This window comes from Coffea eugenioides, chromosome 11, assembly GCF_003713205.1.
Source record: "Coffea eugenioides isolate CCC68of chromosome 11, Ceug_1.0, whole genome shotgun sequence".
NCBI classification, from domain to species: Eukaryota; Viridiplantae; Streptophyta; class Magnoliopsida; order Gentianales; family Rubiaceae; genus Coffea; species Coffea eugenioides.
The window spans coordinates 50324850-50344780 of NC_040045.1; the positions used below are offsets into that span (position 1 = coordinate 50324850).

At 37.3% G+C, this 19931-nt stretch overlaps 3 protein-coding genes across 3 annotated transcripts; 2 read left to right on the forward strand and 1 right to left on the reverse strand.

Moving 5' to 3' along the window:
- The first annotated feature begins 2696 nt into the window (after positions 1 to 2696).
- LOC113753983 lies at positions 2697 to 3802 on the forward strand. The gene is made up of 4 exons (XM_027298276.1): positions 2697 to 3023; positions 3139 to 3234; positions 3372 to 3521; positions 3658 to 3802. Exons 1-4 carry the CDS (start codon positions 2775 to 2777, stop codon positions 3700 to 3702), a joined length of 540 nt encoding a protein of 179 aa, XP_027154077.1. The 5' UTR covers positions 2697 to 2774; the 3' UTR covers positions 3703 to 3802.
- A 3453-nt stretch (positions 3803 to 7255) lies between these two features.
- Positions 7256 to 16442, forward strand: LOC113753398 (WD40 repeat-containing protein HOS15-like). The gene is made up of 14 exons (XM_027297538.1): positions 7256 to 7582; positions 9283 to 9428; positions 9547 to 9880; positions 10776 to 10864; positions 10957 to 11003; positions 12113 to 12263; positions 12711 to 12774; positions 12939 to 13097; positions 13191 to 13312; positions 13639 to 13713; positions 14031 to 14084; positions 14174 to 14247; positions 15192 to 15266; positions 15828 to 16442. Exons 1-14 carry the CDS (start codon positions 7522 to 7524, stop codon positions 16045 to 16047), a joined length of 1671 nt encoding a protein of 556 aa, XP_027153339.1. The 5' UTR covers positions 7256 to 7521; the 3' UTR covers positions 16048 to 16442.
- A 171-nt stretch (positions 16443 to 16613) lies between these two features.
- Positions 16614 to 19088, reverse strand: LOC113754235 (xyloglucan galactosyltransferase XLT2-like). Its single transcript, XM_027298607.1, has one exon. The coding sequence runs from the start codon at positions 18673 to 18675 to the stop codon at positions 17080 to 17082; it is 1596 nt and encodes a 531-aa protein (XP_027154408.1). The 5' UTR covers positions 18676 to 19088; the 3' UTR covers positions 16614 to 17079.
- Between the last annotated feature and the right edge of the window lie 843 nt (positions 19089 to 19931).

The window sequence follows — 19931 nt, forward strand, 5'->3', positions numbered from 1 at the left end:
GCGGAATGATAAGGTCCCACCCTGAAAAGCTAATTCACCCGTCCTTGAGAAATTTATTCGACCATGACAAGTTCAAGATCTCGGGCACAACTGGCTTAGACCATAGAGATGCCATGCGCACCAGTTCCGCAGCTTCAACACCAAAAGCTGACGCTACATATTGAGCCAAGAGCTGGAGAGAATGACAAACACAAACATGAGAGGCATGTGGGCGATGCTGATTCTATTAGTCTCTCTTCAATGCACATTTCTTCCATGTTATATTGACTCTAGAATTCTTCTTTCGACTTGTGCAGCAGGGAACGAGACTGCAAGCCCCGAAGTTCCCCGGGAATCTGCCAAGCTATGCCCATCTTCTGAACCATGGGAGAGCACGAGAAGCCCCTTTGGCATGAGATCCAGAATGCGTTCCCTCGCTTCTGGCCCAAATCGAAGGGGCAATGGGCACAAGTGAAATTTGTTTCTACTTGGAGTCTACCGACGAAAGATGTTTTCCAGTTCCATTTCATAGAGTCCAACAATGCAACTGCTGCATGTTATACGCATTCCATCTTATGAATCAAGAAAATTCTTATCAAGTAACAGCCCTTATCCAGCAAGCAATTGCTGATGAGTCTTTTTTATCTTTGTCACATTGCAATGGCGATTATCAGAACTAGATATTTGGGAACAATCCTTTTTCTTTTTTTTTTCTTTTGGGTTACAACCATGTATTAGCAGAAGTATTCTTTTCGTTTTATCTCCATAAGAAGTCTCTAACTTTTTAGTCAAAGCTGTTAAAGAGATGCCAACACCAATATGCGGAATCTCATTACCTTCCTAAGAATTGCTAAACTAATTAATAAGCTTTTGGTAGCTCGACTTGCATTCCGCATCACAGAAAAAATTTACTAATGCCATTACAGGAAGGATTCAAAATATTTCTCGAACAGGCAATAGATCTACGCGGATAAAACAAAGTAGACGGCAATCACATATAACTCACAACATCATCTAGCATCATCCATCCATAGCTGAGAGAGCACCTCGCTATCTAGTATTTGTGCTACTTTTGTCAGATGAGTACCTGAACCCATTTCATCTTCACTGATGGCAATGCTGTGAGAAGGCAAGCGACGAATTACTGGCAATGGCGAGTTGTATGAAATATCCGTATTGCCGTCTTCATGCGATTGTTCTGGAACTGCAGTGTGTTGAAGCTGCAATGCATGCTCAAGATCCCACAACACGTCAACCATATTAGGCCTATTAACTTTACATTCTTTTAAACGCTTCTCAACAGTTTCCCCATATCTTCTCGATGAATTCCAGTTAATCTTACCAAGAGTAGAGGGTCAGCGATTTTGTGAAGTTCTCCTTTCGTTAGACAAGACATTCCCCAGTCAGCAAGGTTTACTTGCTGCCTGGGAAGTGAGTTATCAATGGCTGGCCTTGCACAAAGCACTTCAAGAAGTACAACGACAAAAGAATACGCATCAGATTTTTGAGTTAATTGAAGGCATCTAAAGTACTTCGAATCAAGATAACCAAACCTGCCTTTCACCTCCGTACTGACATGGCTTTGATCAAGAGGACCAAATTGAAGGCATCTAATTAGGCCACCTCCGACACGTACAATAAGTACGTCCAATTCAACGACTAATTAGTGCCTTTTAATTATAGATTGAGGCCACCACCTTTTTTTTTTGCTATATATATATATAGAAAATTAAAATTTAGCCGTCATATATAGAAAATTTAAAATTTGGCTGTCGACATGTACTACTCTCATGACTAGATTCCGGTAATAATTTGCCAAAACTAGTTAATTAGACTAAATGTGCTTAAAAATTAAAACATTCAGTACTAAATTTGCTTTCGTCTAAACTTTAGGAACTAAAATTGTGGATCTGCAAATATTTGGTACCAAAACTTCAATTTTCTCTTTCATCTAAGAAAGAATTGCAATTTTGATCCCAAATATTTCGAAAATGAGCCCTTTTAGTCTCCAAAGTTCTAAAAAAATAAATGTGATTCCAAATGTTTTAATCTCTAAACACATTTAATCTTATTAATTTATTTTTACCAATTGATATCGGAATCTAGTCACTTGCTATTATGTATTGGCAGTTAATTTGTTAAAAAAGAATTTAAAAAACTTGAAATAAATATTGTTGACCATAATTTGTAGTAGAAAAGAACTAATTACTTGCATGACGATTGTTTGAGTAATTAACCTTTAATCCATAAATACAAAAATTCAATTGATAAAAAAAAGTTAAAGGCTAAGTAGTCATGTAACCAATATATGAGTAATTAGTCATATTTTATTATAGATTATGGCTAAAAAAATTTTATTGATTTTTTTTTTTCAAAAATTAGTTATTGACACTTGACCATGATGCAGCAGTAATTGATAAAATTCGTCATTAGGACTACATGTGCATATAAACTGAAATATTTGGGACTAGTTTTACTTTTATTCAAACTTTAGATCCGTAACTTTGGGTCCATGGCTTAGTTATTACCCATTGAAAATTCAATAAACTATATGTTTTTTTTTTAGGAAAAATTCAATAAACTATTTTGATACCACTTTTACCCCCACACTTCCCATTGTATTTACCTCATTGCAGTATTAAACAAATTAGATGACTTTCGTCAACTCAGATGGTAAAAGAAAGCCTGCTCCCTCTAAATCATCATCGTATTCTCAATTTCTCATTCTATCCCTCAACTCCTTTCAACACCAGAAAGAGTATCAGCTGGGTCTTTCAGACTTCCCTTTCTTCACCATGGTGGGACAGCCGACGGTGACCAAACCTAGCCGGAGCGATGAGGTGGTAGATGCAGATCAGCAACAACAGATCACCAACCAGGTCAGAGCCCACTTCGAGTCCCTGGCACCCAACCGACCCACCAAGCCCAATAGAAGCGAATCGGATTCTACATCCACCCCACCAATAACATCCTACGTCCCTGATCAACACGGCTTCGCTGTCCCGGAGCTGGACAAGCTTAGATCTCTTCAATCTCAATCTCATGTCTGCTTCTTTCTCATGATTCCCCCCCCCCCGGGCGGCGGGCCTCTTCTATTTATGTCCTTTCAATTTTAATATTCAAATATTGAACAAAGATGCATGATTTTTTTTTCTGTAGGCAACTTTATTTGGCACGAGCCCAGTGGTGCAAGAAGAGTTCATGGAGACCCATTACTATGAAGAATTGGATTCCGTTGACAAACAGCACCATAAGGTCCAGTCAATGCACTGTTTGCCTTTCTTCAGAAGATCTTGTTTTGTAATAGCAAAAATTTTTTTTTTTGGGGTGTTAAAAAAGTGCAGTGACGATATTGCCTAAAGCTTAATTATAAGTGGTGCTTTATTGGCCAGACGGGAAGCGGTTTCATAAAGGTGGCGAGCGAGATCAACGGAAATGATTATGATCTTCGGCTGGAGAATAATCACGGAGGAATTAGAGAGGTGGTTTTCAAAACCAACCCGGCAACGAACGAGTGGATTCCCAGCCTTGATAACCATCAGGTGCGGTCGAGCTGAAATGCTATTGCTAATCAATTGACAAATCCGTAGAATTACGAAACATATACTATTAAAATTAATTAACGTTAGTACAACACGGATTGGTATCTTATGTTGTTAACCTGTTGTTTTGACTTAGGTTGCATGCAAGTCTTCCAAACCCGACCGGAGTGAGAGCTCTTAGATGGTCTTGGATTGGTATCTGCCGTTGGATTCATCTTTTCACCCTGTTTATGATAATATTCATCTGCAATTCAGATTATTGCTATTATTATATACTACTATTATTGGAGAGAGATTGTATGGATGAGACTTTTTCTTCTTTGTTTTTTTTTATTACTACCGGCGATGAACATTTGTGGACTGTGGAGTACAATAAATTCGAGGGCTTTCTTTCTTGGATTAATAAGGGAAAGGAGTAGAGGTGGCTCCCAATGGCCACCCATGCCGGTGGGGAATTTGGACGGGATGAGTATTGTAATTTGATATTGGGTTTAAAATGAGACAAATTTTAATTATATCCATTAATTGATGGGAAATTTTGGAAAATACTTGGTTATCCATTGGGTCCAAATATCTCACCAAAAAATTTAGTTTATTCAAAAATTATCTCTAATAGTTTTTCTAGTCATACCAGCGAATATAATCTAGCAGTCTTTCTAGTCATTATTCACAAGAATTTTCAGCATTTCAGTTAGTTTAGACATGCTATTCTTGGACAATGATGAGGATAAATATTCAACATTCTAAGTGCCTTGGTCATCTTGATATCTGTTGGAATATGATTATATATCTATCTTTTTCTTTATTTGTTAATCCAATTTTTGGTGGGAATCCTGAGTATAAGGCACTTGCATGTTTTTTTTTCTTGTTAGCTATTTCCTTAACCATTTTGTTTTCATGCTTTTGAGGAAGTGAAAACATCAACTTCATATATGAATAAACCAAAATGTTCATTCTTTTGATTTAATCCAGGGAAAAGATATGTGTATTCTTACCAAAATGTTATGTCTTTTTTAAGCAATTATTGATCATTCTAGAGCGTAAATCAATGTTATTCAGACTCGGTGGACTAATTCGATTACCCAATGCTACTACTTGCTAACTCAAAGATCATTTTTTATGGTAATATGATTTTGTCGGAAATTGCATTACATTCCCTATTTGATGAAAAAATGAATTCATGAAAATATAAATTCACAATAAGACTAAAAAAATTTAATAAATAAAAAATATTAAAGTTATATAAAAAATAAAAAATGAATTAAAGGAAAAAATATATAGAAAATAGATTTGAATATTGGGCAGGATTAATCTAAACTCATCTCAAAGTGATCCCGCCCAAATTAGTCTTAAAATACATATGGGTAAGGTTGGATCCAAATCCATATGACTCGATTCCATCTCAAACCCAAGTAAATTTCGTGCATCTCACCCATTTTGCCACCTCTAGGAAGGAGGTCTTGTACTGGTGTTGGCCTGGCGCATAGGGTGGTCGGTCGGTTTAGCATTGGATCTTTAACAATTTAATTCAGAGTTTTGATTGGAAAAGGATTATCGAGGAATAAATTGATTTGGCTGGAGGCATCCAAAGCTCAGCCATTGGAGGCCATGTGCAAAGATCGCCATATGATTAACAAGAAGGTTGTTTTACAAGCCTCCTCGTCGAGCACTTAATTTTTTTTTTGTTTCAAGGGTATAGCTAATAAATAGGTGCATTATGATTCAACAATAAACTAAATAGATGCTAGGCAATTTATGGGATGATATAGACGCCATTTTGATGAATAGTCTTCAATTTTCATATATGGAGCAGCATGTTGAGCTTAACCATCTGAATGAGCTTGTGTTTGGGGTTCTTCATGATAACAATGCAGTTAAGTCTGAGAGTAAATTATTTTTTTTTGGCAATGAATATTCAATTAAATTGTTTTTTTTTTTTTGTTACACCTTAACGTATACATTTGTTTCATATCATAACAAAAAAACTACTTCGATTGGAAATTGAATTTTTTTAAAAAAACAAAAGTAAGAAGAAAGAAAAATGTCTAAAGAAAGGAAAGAGTAATTCCTTCCTCGAGCTCAAACTCAATCACGTGCTTTTGAGATTCTTACATGCTTTAAGGCGGTGACATAAAGATATGAAGTCCAAGCAAGTATCTCTCCAAGTCCCCATAATGTCATAGATTAGCTACTGTACATGAAAAATGATTACATATGTATGGATCATGTAGTGATTTTAGGCTAAAAAATAGTTAAAAATTTAGGTTGAAATTAAATTTTGTTAACTTAAATTTATAAGGGATGTAAAGTTAATATTTTAAAAGTGAATGACGTATAAAAATTCATTTGGCGAATTTTTTGAGATGTTTCAAATGATTTTCCTTATTTAATAATTCGTAAAAGTTTAAATTATTTTCACTAAAATTTTATCAATTCAGGGTGGTTTATAACAATATGTGAAATTTATAGTACGGTTGTTCCATTTATTTTATGTGCTTATCTTGCAAATATGATAAATCTTTATACAAATATTTATTCAATTAATGGTGTGTACAAGTTTTACCATAAACTAGTATACATGCAATAATTGTGGAAAGAGCTACACATTATTCTTGTTCCAGAAACATAACAATACATTCGAAGGACTTTCTTCAATAAAGCCGGAAAAAATAGAAAAAAGAAAAATGGTGTAGTGACTTTTGTTTGCTTTCACTGGTACACCAAGTAAATTGAACATGTAATTACCAACAAACAATATATACATATATATTGAAATATATATTGAACATGTAATTGAATATTCTATCTTCTCCCCAAACAGGCAATCTAATCACACTTGTCGTCAAATTGGCCACCCCCACCAACACTTATTTGTTACAAAACGAAATTGAACTCTTGCTTATTGTCACGTATTTACCGATCCTCCACGACTATTTACATCTCTTTATTAGTATTGGGTAATTAGTGGTTTAGATTTTTTTTCCTCCAAATTCCGAATCATACACTCAAAATTTTTCTAGTTTCGATTTACAGTCCTTGGAGTATAATTTTTATGGGTCATTGATGGTGATGCAAACCATTCGAAACGACTAAGAAGTCACTTGCATGCACTGCAATACTAGCAAATGTCAAACATGCAAAACTAAACATTCTTATGTTTAATTATTTCTTACTTGAGATGAATCCACTTTTTATTTTTTATTTTTTATTGTGTAAGTGGGAGGGTTTGAATCCGGATTTCCCATTTACACTTCTTCCAGTGCTTCACCCAACTCATTCCCTTGAATGAATTCACTTGACTGTTGTTATTCTTCTGTAACCTTTAATTTTAAGTAATATAAGACTGACAATTTTTTTCCTTTTTATTTTTAAGACTTTTTTTTTTAAAAAAAAAATTGCGCTTAATACTACTAACTACTAAGGACATTTTTGTTTCCCTTTTCCTTTTACCGTCCAATTCCATCACTAGCCTACTGAGAATTTTCTTATGGCATCACCTTAATTTAATCTCCATACCATACCAGTGACTTCTTTGACAAGAGGAAAAGTTAATTATGGGAAAGTGAAAATAGCTAAGACTGTCTGTGACAAAGAAATTTGCAGAATAGGTTTTCTTTTTTTTTTTTAAACACTTTGCGTTTTTTTTTTTTTATTATTTTTCCCCTTAGTCCGCAGAGCAAAATAAAATCGTGTAGAATTTGGATAAGGAAGAGCACTGCTGCTATTCACGACCCTGTCTGTATTGTATCAGGACTCAGGGAGCTGTTTGGCTCAGCTGTTGAGAATATCTCCCTAAACGTCATCATCTTCCCTATTCTCTACCTCCACACCCCCTCCCGTCGCGCCTCTGAGGTAACGGCAAGAGCGTAACAGTCCACCTGAATTTTCTAACCGGCAAATAGCCACCAACTGTTATTTCCGCTGAAAACCAAGCCGCTTAGGTCTCACATGATCCTGAAGTAGCAACAGCATTGTCAACTTCGGGTGGGGCTCTGCTAGCATGGCCTCCATCACCTCCGTTGAATTGAATTATCTCATCTTTCGTTATCTCCAAGAGTCAGGTCTATATCTTTTCTCCCTACCTAGTTTAATGGAGCGTTTTCAGCATGCTAGGGTTTGTGTTTCTTTCTCTTTTTTTTCCCCGTTTTTCTTTTCTTTTCGGTGGGTTTTCTTTTCCTTTTGTAATGTCATGCATGTAATGCTGTTAATTTTTTCAATTATGGTTGGGTAAATGACGCCCACATTAAGCTTTTTGTAGTGAAATTTTGTGCTAAAGTTTCTGATTAGGGCATGTCTAGCTGTGGTTAGTATTTCTGGGAGGTCCATTTGGGTTCACATCAAGAAAAGTAAAGAACTTTATTGTTAATTTCCTATAATTTGATTTATTTTTGGGTTAATCTTTGAAAAGAGGATAAAAGAGGGGGGAAATAAAGGATTAGGCCTTAATTGACTGTTAATTCAGAGTGATTTACTATTGGTTGATAGGTACTGGCTGGGTCTTTTTTCCTTTTCACCCTTCTGAAATGCTTGAGAAATTTCACGCATCCCTCCTCTGTCTGTGCCCAAAATGAGAAAAAAAATGGAAGATTGAGGAAAAGAGGTTTCTCTTTGCTAAGCTGGAACATGTTATAGCTGAAGTGGAAATGGTGCTGATAACTTATTTAAGCTATTGTAGTTTAGTTTTATCTTATTTTTTAAATGAAGACGGTGTTTTTTTAAAGCCCCGTAAAGTACTTTCACAAAGTAGCTTATTCTTTTCAGAATATCTAACATAGTAGTATCCTTTCAATTTGTTAACCAAGTTTTTCAAAATTGAATTTTCATAAGCAATCCTTACAAATACAATTTTTTCTTATATACGCTTGTGAGATAGAAATGGATTTCCAATCTATCAAACAACTTTTTTTTTCCTTATAGGATTTAATGCAGCTGTGACGGCTTTATGGCCATTATTGTATGCAGCTAGATGTATTGAGTGCTGATACCAGTCAAAGTGTTTGATCACTTAAATGTCCAAAAAGTGATCTGCAATAACATTACAAAATTAATAGTAATGGTTTAATAATTACTTTTTAGTTTCCATTTAATATTGTTAAAAAAAAAATGTGTCATTTCGTCAGTTTTGGACTTGTTGTTTGTCATAGGAACACATCTTAAGGTGCTCAGACAGAGTGTTGTTTGTAACTGTGAACAGTAAAATATCCTCACTGGATTTACATGTCAGGATCTGTTGATCCATATTCCAGAGTCTTGTCGAGATGCATGGCATCAACCTAGTACAATTTACCAGGGCTCAGTTAGACAGGAGGAAACTGGTTACAATGCTAAATGATCAGAGGAATCTCTAGCATATTTTGAATTTAATAGCAAACCTTCTGCAGGGACCAAGAGATTGGATCTAACCGTAAGAAGAATATTTGGTATAAATAATTCACTTCTTGGTCACTAACCCCCTAAGTCACTATGACTGCCCCCGATCAGTGCAATGGGATAGCAAAATATAGTTCAGTTTTTTAAATTACATCTTATTATTTGTAGTTAGTGGGATCTACACTGAACAGGATCACTCTCTGCTATACACAATAGATGGCATGATTTTCCAGGAGCCAAGTTTGGGAAAAAGGTGGAACTTATTGATTATTTGAGTCAAGACAAAGAAGAATGTCCGTGTTGTTTTTTTTCTTCTTCTCATGGATTGCAATAGACGCTTCTTTCTCTCTTCTTGTCTGTACATTTTGTCACTTGTTATACTTTTTGGCAGGTTTTACTCATTCAGCTTTTGCTTTTGGGTATGAGGCATGTATCAACAAGTGCCAGATTGATGGCAGTTTGGTTCCACCTGGAGCACTTGTCACTTTTGTACAAAAAGGACTTCAGTACTTAGAGATGGAAGCAAACTTGAGTAATGTTAGGATTGCAGGATTGCACTGCACTTGTTTGTTTCTTTATCAATTCCTAATTTAAGTTGGATGGATCTATAAATGTGTCATTTTGGCTTGATATAGAATTTGTTTTAAGCCTGCAGGCTGACTCTGATGTGGATGAGGATTTTTCATTTCTACAACCTCTCGATCTCATCACAAAGGATGTTTATGAGTTGCGTCGTACAATAAAGGAGAGGAGAAAGAATGAACTGAAAAAAACAAAGGAGAAAGAATTGGATAAGCAACATGAAGAAGCACATGGGCTGGTGAAAGATAGGGAAAAACAAGTGAGGAAAAGAGAGCGTGAAAAGGAGACAGAGCGAACAGAAGAGAAGCCAAGAGAAAAGGAGCATAGCTATCACAATGACAAAGAGGTTGATACCAATCATGAAGACCAGAAAAATGTTAGAAATGAAGAAAATGGGGTTTCTGGGGGTAAAGCTGCATAAACTTCTTCATTTCCATTGGGTTTTGGGATTTTGCATGTTAATTTGATGTGGATTTGATACTTGAAGACTAGTCAAGTGCATGTGATATCTTGATATTATATCTATGCTGCAACTTAGAGGCAAAATGTTGTAGTTTTCTCTTGCCTTTTCTCTTATATTTTCTTTGCTTAAAGATAGTTGCCTTGGCATTTTGTCGGGCCATGGTCACTTATTCGATACAGTCAGGGATCTATAGTTATTCATACTACGATTTATGATTTTTCTGTACATTTTCTTTGCATAAAGATTGTTGCCTTGACATTTTCTGGTGCTGTGGTCACTGATTCAATCCTGCCATGGATGTATAGTTATTCATACTACAATTTATGCTTTTGTGGAAATTTTCCTTTCAAATTGAACCTGGTAGATTGATCCATTTACTCACCTGGTGCGAGCCACATTTCTTAAATTATACATGAAAGTTATATATATTTTACTTAGATGGTTAGTTTTTTATCTAATCTTTTTAAAAAATTTTATTTCTTTACCATGTCCTAGTATTTAACTTTAATCCACATTCTGGCCTTGGATAAACGTTAATAATTAAATCATGGATTTGGATTGGCATCTTTCTTGTTCCAGACACGTCATCTCTTGCATGGTCAAAAATCTGTCCACACTAATTGATTAATTTTCTGTAATTCTTATCAAATAGAAAGGGATTCTGTTAGCACAATTAGGCAGTCAAATGTTAGTATTCAGGAAACTGTGCTTATATTAAATGCTTAGTTCCTGCTTAGGTTTGATTTTCATAGTTTGGATTCTTTCCCACCAATTGCTGTTTTCTGATGCTGGTCAATTATCTGTAAGTGATTTTTCTCTGTGATTGGCTATTGGACCAGAACCAATGGAAATCTCTACCACCTCTACATCTCAAATTGTTGAACTTACTAGCTGTGATGTCACGATTTTGGAAGGCCACACTTCTGAGGTTTGTTATTTCCTGAATTTTTCATGTTTGCAATTTTACTATCTTGTTCTATATTTCTTTCATATCAGTCCTGGTGATTTTCTTCTTTGTAGGTCTGTGCTTGTGCATGGAGCCCGTCAGGTTCACTCCTTGCATCAGGGTGGGTCTTCATGTTTCAGAACTTGTATTGGAGTGACATGTTTGTCTTTATTTAAGTTCCTAATAATTCTCAAGTTGAATCAATTTTTGGTTAACTGGCTATATTGCTATAGTTGTCAGTTTGCTTCTAGGAGAAGGTTGTCATTTGTATTCTATAGCTATGGCAGGGAAATGACAGTTAATTTTTGCTGATTTAGGTCATTTTTTCAAGTAGTAGTTGCTGAATTAGGTCATCTTTTCATGTAGTAGTTTCTGAATTAGCTGTTTGTCTCCATGTTTAGTTGGCCTGCTTATAGTCACAAGGAACAAAATTGGTGAAGAAAATTTATCTTGGAAATATTGGTACTTAATTTGAAGACTTTTCTTGGGATTGGTTGTTTGTTTCAAACTAGGTGCTTGTATTCAAAGAAGAGTAACTAATTTTAACAGTATAGTGCCAATAAGAATTTAGAATATCAGGCAAATGCCTTACACTAGTTATACAGGGAAACTTTTTATTCGTTTGTTGGGGACTCCATAGTTAGACCCCCTTTAAGCAGTTTCTTAAATAAGTTCCTCCCTTTGTGAGTAACAGTTTTCAGCATAAACAGCTACTTGTACTGGCTTAGGAAATGATATTATAATGTAGTTACTTTTCAACTTTTGCTTGCAGGCATAAATTTACCTGTGTCTTTTTTGCAATTTCAGGTAAAATACTAGAGTTTGTTCTGTGTAGCTCTTAGCAAATTTTATTTGGTTGCACAGTGAGAGTCCAATTTTTACTGTTGATACTTATCGGCTGCACATCCACATTGGGGAAGTCCTATCTAGGCCATTCTTTTACAGCTATTCTGTGGCTTTCTATTATCTTTTTTTTTTGGATGAATATTTTCCAAATTTTAAAATTGTGTTTTCATTATCTTTCTCTTCTTGAAATAAATTGGGGTCAACTTAGCTTGGCAAATAATCATCTAATTCATTAAACCAGAGTCTTTTCCTGTGTATACATAGGGTACCCTTTGCACAGCTGTAAGAATTATCATTGGTAACGGTAACAACCACACTTGCAGTGTTCCGAGCCTCCTTATTGAAATTCTTCTTATGTTGTGGCTGATTGTTTTATGCAACCAGATCTGGAGATTCAACAGCGCGGATTTGGAGAATTGGTGATGGGACCAATCAATCAAGTTCACAAAATGGTCCTGCTGGTGAAATAGTATTGCTGCATGTAAAAGCTAAAACAAATGAGAAAAGCAAAGATGTCACAGCTATTGATTGGAATGTGAGTATTAAATTTTTTTGGATTGGTTTCTCGTTATTGCTTAACATCCTATCAATTTAATTGATTACTTAATGCCCTGAGAAAGAGGAGTAATGCAAGCAAAGTAGGCACCACAGAGTGACTTTCAGGTCCAGGGATACCTTTTTATATCTTTATACTGGGTTAAAATCTCTCTGTCAAATTAGACTAGTGATCTATTACATTTCTCTTAGAAGGGGTTGCTTTCAAGGGCACCTCCTGGTTGCTATCGGTTGGTGACTTATCTGGACTCATGATTATGTCTTTGGAAAGGCTTTACTGTCTGTAACTAAAAGCTTATATAAACCAAACAATCTTCTATTCCTTATTCCCACTTTAGCCTGTTCTTCACTTGTTTGTTCCTATATGCTCCAAACCTTCAAGACCTGGATTCTCATGCCTAAGTCAGTTTTCTGCTTTCATTCTTAGATTGATGGGACGCTGCTAGCAACAGGATCTTATGATGGGCAAGCTAGAATTTGGAGCACAGATGGTGAGATATTTGGCTGGTCCTTTTGTTATGTCATTGGTAGTGGAAATTATGCTCTTTATGTTGTTTTCTGTTCAAGATATTGCATTTAGAATTTTAGATTCTAATTTTGCCTTTCTGGAATTGTCTCAAGCTTATAGTAAGTGTACATAATCCTGCGCTTTCAGGTGAACTGAAAAGTACTTTAACCAGACACAAGGGACCCATTTTCTCCTTGAAATGGAACAAGAAATGTGACTATATTGTTACTGGAAGCTGTGACAAGACTGCAGTTGTATGGGACGTAAAAACTGAGGGATTCAAACAACAGTTTGAGTTCCATTCAGGTGCTGTGTTGTTAATTTTGTCCTTGAGAAATCATTTCTTTGTGGAGCAGTTTTAGCATAATTGCCAACACCTTTAAATGTGTTTCTTTGTAGGCCCAATACTAGATGTTGACTGGAGAAATAATGTTTCTTTTGCAACCAGCTCCACTGACCATATGATCTATGTGTGCAAGATTGGAGAGACTTCACCAATAAAAACCTTCTCTGATCATCAGGTTTGCACTCACAATTTGGGCCCCTGCAATTGTGAATTTGTTTTTCCTAGTTACTACAGGTCATGTTTGCATTTTATACAAATCTCAGACTTATTATCATTGTTGCAATGCCTAGAAAATCTTACAAAAGGTTCAAAGTTTGCCTAGCAGTTTCAGTTTTCTAGTTGGGGCTTGCCAGTTTTGTTAGGCAATCTTAACTTTGGAAGTTTGTTTAGCTTTGCTCTTGTGGTATTCTGATTGGACTGTGAGGTTTATCAGATGGAGGTAAGCGTAGCATAAAACTTTTGAAGAAGCTGATGCCTCTGCCTCGACAATTTTGATTTCAGGGTGAAGTTAATTGTCTCAAGTGGGATCCAACTGGTACGTTGTTGGCATCCTGCTCCGATGATGTCACTGCAAAGGTTTAATATGGCTCCCTTTTCCCTCGATAAATGTGTTCTTTGCTTCCTCATTTGTCATGAAATTAGAAAGCTCTTCAACACAGTTAGAATATTTGTAGCCTCATTCTTTTCTGTAACCTTTAGTCGAGGGTCTTTTTTTTTTTGCTTAGGAATGGCACTGTCTTAAGTTATGATCCCATACAGCTAAGTAATATACATGCGTATTTCATGCGAAATGTGTGAGTTTATAAGTTCCCCAACAAAAATACACATAGACTTGCACGTTTTCTGTAAGATATTCCGATATTCTCTTCAACGGCGTGGGAGTCATATTGCAGATATGGAGCCTGAAGCAGGACAAGTGCATTCATGATTTTAAGGAACATGATAAAGTACTACTCTTTTTGAATTCTGCTAAAATTCACATTCTTTAGCTCTTGCATTCCATTTGAATCTCATTTGTGTCATCTGTTAATTACAGGAGATATATACTATCAGATGGAGTCCCACCGGACCTGGCACAAATAATCCAAATCTGCCGTTATTGTTGGCAAGGTTGCTTTAAATGGTTATACTGTGCACTTGTAGCTTTTCATGATTTTCAATTATCAACTACGTTGTCTGATGCTGATGATTATTAACCGCAATGCAATTTTAAAATAAGAAGCTCATGGAAATTGTTTTTCATTAGAAAGCATTTCCATTTAGTGCATCTCATTCTCTGTATTGCTGTGTCTCCTGAAACGCGCATCACAGGGGGAATGCCCTTTTTAAAGTAGAAATTATGGGGTGCTTTTTTTAAAAGAATTTGGTGAAAATTTTAGTCAGGAAGCCTGATTTGGGCTCTTGAGTCCTGTTCCCTCTATTTGATGATTAATGGGCTTCCACCCTCAAATGCAAGTTTAGGACTTTTGCATTCACTCTGTCTGGTCAAGAGTGGTTTGATAAGATACATTAGGCTTTTTATTTATTTATTTTAAATAATGGGACTTATATTTATCCTTTGGCATTGTTAACCATGTATTTATCCTTCGGCATTGTTAATCTGTCCAGAGTGAGATTACAGCTGGCATCTTTTCATGGATGGAGTGTAGTAAGGGGGATGCCATATAAAACTATTTTCATTTTTAAATGTTTAGGCATCCTGAGAAGGGCCTAAATTAAGATAAATCAGTTTATTTACTTGGTATTCGAATATGATTTATTGAAAAATAAAATTATCATTCATACACTAGAGTTAGTGGAATCGGATCTTGGTCAAGGAATTGTTCCTTTGCAAGAAACATGCACTAGCTTCTGCAGACAGTAGATCAGTTTATGATTATATGAATGCCAACCTATTTTTTATATATTATTTGACTTTTCTTTGTTTTTCTCCTTGTTTATATGTAATATGCTATTGGGCTAAGTAACTAGGTGAAGTGGTTTTAGGATGAAAAGTGCTATTTTTCTTGCAAAGACTTGTAGAATAAAATCTGCTCACCCATTCCCACCTGCAGTGCATCATTTGACTCAACAGTTAAGCTATGGGATGTTGAACAGGGGAGACTTCTCTGCAGCCTGACCGGTCACAGGTGCAAAACCTCTAAAATCTTTTGTCTGTTGCATTGTAGGTGCAGGCATTACAAAGCAGAATAGGGATTTAATGTTTTGTATCGCATAATCACATTGTTCTTTGGGTAGAGAGTTCACTAAATATCATGATAATTTAAGGAGAAATTTGGAACAATTACAATTTGTGTACCTAGAGGCAATTTACCTAGGTATAGAATCACTCAGGCTCTTTGCAGTTTATCTCACCTTCTGATCTAAAGCATGGGTATATAGTGCATGCCACTAACAGTCTGAATATATTGGAGATGTTTCTAAAGTATTAGTTTCTGACTTCCAGGGCTTGGATCAGTTACCTTCTAAATGTAAAACAAATTTCATCTTTATAAAATTGTTCAATTCTTGAAAGTTTTTGAGTTTTTAGAGATTAATTGTTACTAGCTTATTGATCTGATGAGTTTACCTTGTTTTAGAAATGCTCAAAGGTCTATGTGGGGGAAACATCTTTGTTGATTCTTGCTTTTTGACCACATACTTGTGCATCTGGGTGTATAACTACAGCAGCATTTTGATTGGATTGGCAGGGAACCTGTGTACTCTGTTGCTTTTAGCCCAAATGGTGAGTACCTGGCCAGTGGCTCTCTTGACAAGAGTGTGCTCATTTGGTCCCTGAAAGAAAGCAAGATTATCAAAAGATATACTGGCAATGGAGGCATATTCGAAGTCTGCTGGAACAAGGAAGGTGATAAAATTGCTGCTTGTTTTGCCAATAACGTAGTTTGCGTTTTGGATTTCAGAAGGTAGGATGAAGCATTTTTTAGATGATCTAATTCACAATTGAAAGTCATGGACATAGTCTGGAAGGGGGAAGAGTTTCACTGATTTCAAGGTTGATTTACCATGTAGATGTGTGGTTTCATTGTCTAACCCAGAAACTGATATGCTCTGAGGTAATTGGCGAGCAGTCATGTACAGATTAGAGTGAACCATGAATAGTTAGTTAGAGAAGTTCCCTTGGATAGACTCTAAATTTTTTTTTTTTAAATTTTAGCCTTTTAGGTCTAAATACTACTAGCTTTTTAGTTTCATTGGTTGTTGAAAATTTAAAATTGCTCGTCATGTAGTTGGATGGATGTTTGTGCTGCGGAATTTGATTCATTTCATGTCTAATTCAAGATTAGAAAGCGTTGCAACCTTTACATAAATCTGAAGTAGACATAGTTGATGAGCTTAGTCTATGTTGAGCTCTCACGTATGGTATAATTTTCTTTGTTGAACGCTTGGATAGATTCGGTCTATATAAATCTAGTGGCTCAAAATTTGTCACATTATCTCACCAACTTAACTCAAGTTCTGAAGACTTGACAAAGTATGGGTCACTAGACCTACAAGACTAGGTCTATCCAAGGTTTTACCCTTTTCTGCTGTTCGCCATAAGTAAAAATGCTGACATTACAAGATTTGTCAATCTAAAGATATTCTGTTCTACCCCATCTTTTCTATTATAAATATAAATCTAAAACCAAACCAGCAGCCTGCGGTGGCTGAGCTGTGATGTAAGACATCGAAGCTATAACCAGCTCCTTAGTGATTTTATTATCTTTCCGACTCACTACGCCTTGGTTGTGTACGTTATAGAAGACTAAAGTAAAATTCAGAACTAACAGGAGCGACTACCTACTATGGAAGTTCTACCGTCACTGTGAATATTGCAAATCTAAGTAGCAGGATTCAGGTGGTATGGATAATCCCATCCAGGCATGGTTTTCTCTGTTTCTCCTCAACTCCCACTGTATATTTGCACCTGGCGAAACGATAACAGTTCTCAAAGGATCGTTACCTTGTCAGTACATTCTCATCATCTTCGTCATCTTTCCACTCTTCATTCCATATTTTTTCGTATCTGAGCTTTCCGAGAACACCTTCAACGGCAATCTCAAAAGCATCTCCAATACTCTCTGACGGATCTTTAGGCCTAGCATACACAAGACTTGGTACAGTCTCGATCACTTTCTCTCTCATCTTCCTCACCTCCTCTTTGCTATACCCCTCCAACACTTTCCTTATCGACTTCCCTTTCCTCACGTCCTCATGGTCTATGTAGACCGAGTAACTCTTGGGTTTCCCCGGCAAGAACCATTGGTACTGATCATAAGCCGTTCTCTTCCAGAAAAACACCGGGATTGAACCTGCCACCATGCAATCAAAAACCCCTCTCCTCGTATAGCTATCGCCTTTGGGCTGTAAACAGAAATGGGAACTCAAGGAAGCCTTCAACACCACCGACGAACCGTTGTTGCAGGGAGTCAGGGCGCAGTCCACAACATGGCAAGCCGTCGACTCGTTGTAGCAATAACTCAGCAGTAATGACCTAAAATCGTCGTCTAAGCTGCCGTGTGAGGCCCCGATGAACGTGAACAAACTGGTGCGGTTTTGTTTGCGCAGGAAGCTTTGCCATTGGAGGATCTGTTTCTTGGAGTGAGGGTGGAATCCAGTTGGGTAAGGTACGCTGATATCCAGGTCGATCCCGGGGGCTTTCTCCAGGTTGAAGCGCATGACTTTCTCCATCTCCGGCAAGTTGAGGAAGCTGGAGCCCCACTCTCTTCCCGGATCGGATAACCGGCGGAAATCCCATGTGATGCGGCCCAGCGTGATGAAATGATCCGAGCCCTTGTTCTTCTGCCAGTAGGTTTGGTTCTTGACCCACTTGAGGAACATATTGCAATGCCAATCACGCTTGGCAGTGTCGTTGATCCAGAGGTACTTGGCAACCGCCAGTCCAGCGTAGAAGGGCATGTAGAACGCCGTAGCAGACTCTGGCTCCCGAGTTCTGCACCTGTAGTTTAACATGCGGTAGTGAAAGATAAGTTCTAAAGAGAATTGGTTGGTACGGTACCAGGCCGGAACGAAATTATCCGGCAGAATTCCGGCGAGCTCAACGGCGTCTTTGCCGTAGCCGTCGTTGGGACCAATGCCGCATTGCCATCTCCACGGATGAAGATCGTTGCATTCGGAAAGCACCAAGTCCTTGGTGAACATAGAAGGGATGTCGTAGATGTAGACCCTGCCGGACTGGCATTCCGGGTCATCGGGAATGGAAGGCCTGTTGCTGCGTTGGTCACGGACATCACTTTCGGTAGGGAAGCGATGCTGGATAAAATGGGGTTGGTTCGTTGCTGGGGGCTTAGGGGAAAGAGAGAGCGGTGCAGAACGAGTGATGAAAAGAATGAGAGCTTGGGCAGAGAGAAAGGCGGCTAAGAGCCAGAATCGAGGGTTGGCAGAGATGTGGGTGTGGAGGAAATTGAAGGTGGTGGCGTTCTTCATGGGAAGGTGGTGTTCAGGGGTTTTGGGTTTCTTTAAATTATGGAGGTCCGACGAATAAGATGATGATGATGATGATGAGATTGGGTTGTTGGAGCAGGCCGGAAGCATTTTTCTTATAAATTTTTTTGGACGTGGTGGTGGGAAAGAAGTGGAAATGTTAGCAGGTATGGGAGCTACTGACTAGGGAGTGATTGAGGGCGGATGTGGGTTCTGATATCGTGAGGGAGGTTTCCACCGACAGAGACAAGGTATAGTTTTATTGGTTCATGCATTTGACGATCGATTCTCTACTACTTTGTCCAGCACACACGTTAGTCGTCTAAAACTAAAAGATTTTAGGAAGATTTGGGGGTAAAGTGAAATGAAATGTGCTCATTCACCATTAATTATTCACCAGCAATGTCCCTCTCCAACACCCCCAGTTTAACCTTCAATCACTACCCAGTGACTATGGTACTAGCAGGGTAAGTTTCCTTATTCGGACTGATATTCTTTTATTAGAAATCGAAGGACTGGTGATTACCCCCTTTTTGTTCTTTTGCTTGGGCAATGAAAGGGAGGGAAGGAAACCCGCCGTAAAGAGCACGCAAGTCTTATCCTTTAGTAGTTATTTATTTATTTTTCTTGTTTTCTCAAATAGTCGTAAAATTTTTCTTAACAAGGGAACTTTAAACGAGGCTCCTCCTCCGAGTTGGTTCGGTTGGTGTTGGGATTGTCTAGTTAGATCTTGGTACCTTGTGGTCAGGTTTGATTCCTTCTATCGTCTTGTATATTTTTTGGGTCGGGGTGCATATGCGCAGGAAAATTAGTTTGGTAAAAGGTTGGAACAGTAATATCTATGTTGACAAAGAAGAGAAAGAAAAAGAAAAAGGGAGCTTTAAACGAGGGGTTTGCCACCCTTGTCATCCATCTCGGGACTAAGTTTGTCCTTTTAAATTATCCGGTTGGTACTATATTTACTATCTCCTGTGCTGGCGCCACAGGATAGGACTTGTACTTGTTTGCAATTCTGTAGCTTCCAACGGATCTGGGGGAAATAGTAACTACTCCTGCTACTACTATAAGAAGTTAATGCACTATTCGAAAAGAAGACTTGACTTCGCCCGGTGGGCGGCGGCTGTGGGTTGACAAAGAAAATTCTGGAGCCCCGCTGATGAAGGCGTGAGTGCGTGGGGTGTTTCCCCTTTGGTCGACTCATTTCCTGAAATTATGGCTTAAATTACAGATTACACTACCAAAATTCAGGAGGAATTAAAAAAAATTTATTGTACTCCATCTTAAAAAACATCATGGACATGGACGTGGGCTTAAAAATACGTCCTCCTCTTCTCTGATACGCTGTTTGTTCAAAGCATTGAATGTTT

Coding starts and splice junctions, on each gene's coding strand:
- LOC113753983 (XM_027298276.1), top strand. CDS start 2,775: ATGGTGGGACAGCCGACGGTGACCAAACCTAGCCGGAGCGATGAGGTG. Junction 3,235..3,371: donor TTGACAAACAGCACCATAAG/GTCCAGTCAATG, acceptor TTTATTGGCCAG/ACGGGAAGCGGTTTCATAAA. Junction 3,522..3,657: donor CCAGCCTTGATAACCATCAG/GTGCGGTCGAGC, acceptor GTTTTGACTTAG/GTTGCATGCAAGTCTTCCAA.
- LOC113753398 (XM_027297538.1), top strand. CDS start 7,522: ATGGCCTCCATCACCTCCGTTGAATTGAATTATCTCATCTTTCGTTAT. Junction 11,004..12,112: donor GGTTCACTCCTTGCATCAGG/GTGGGTCTTCAT, acceptor TTATGCAACCAG/ATCTGGAGATTCAACAGCGC. Junction 13,098..13,190: donor ACAGTTTGAGTTCCATTCAG/GTGCTGTGTTGT, acceptor GTTTCTTTGTAG/GCCCAATACTAGATGTTGAC.
- LOC113754235 (XM_027298607.1), bottom strand. CDS start 18,675: ATGCTTCCGGCCTGCTCCAACAACCCAATCTCATCATCATCATCATCA.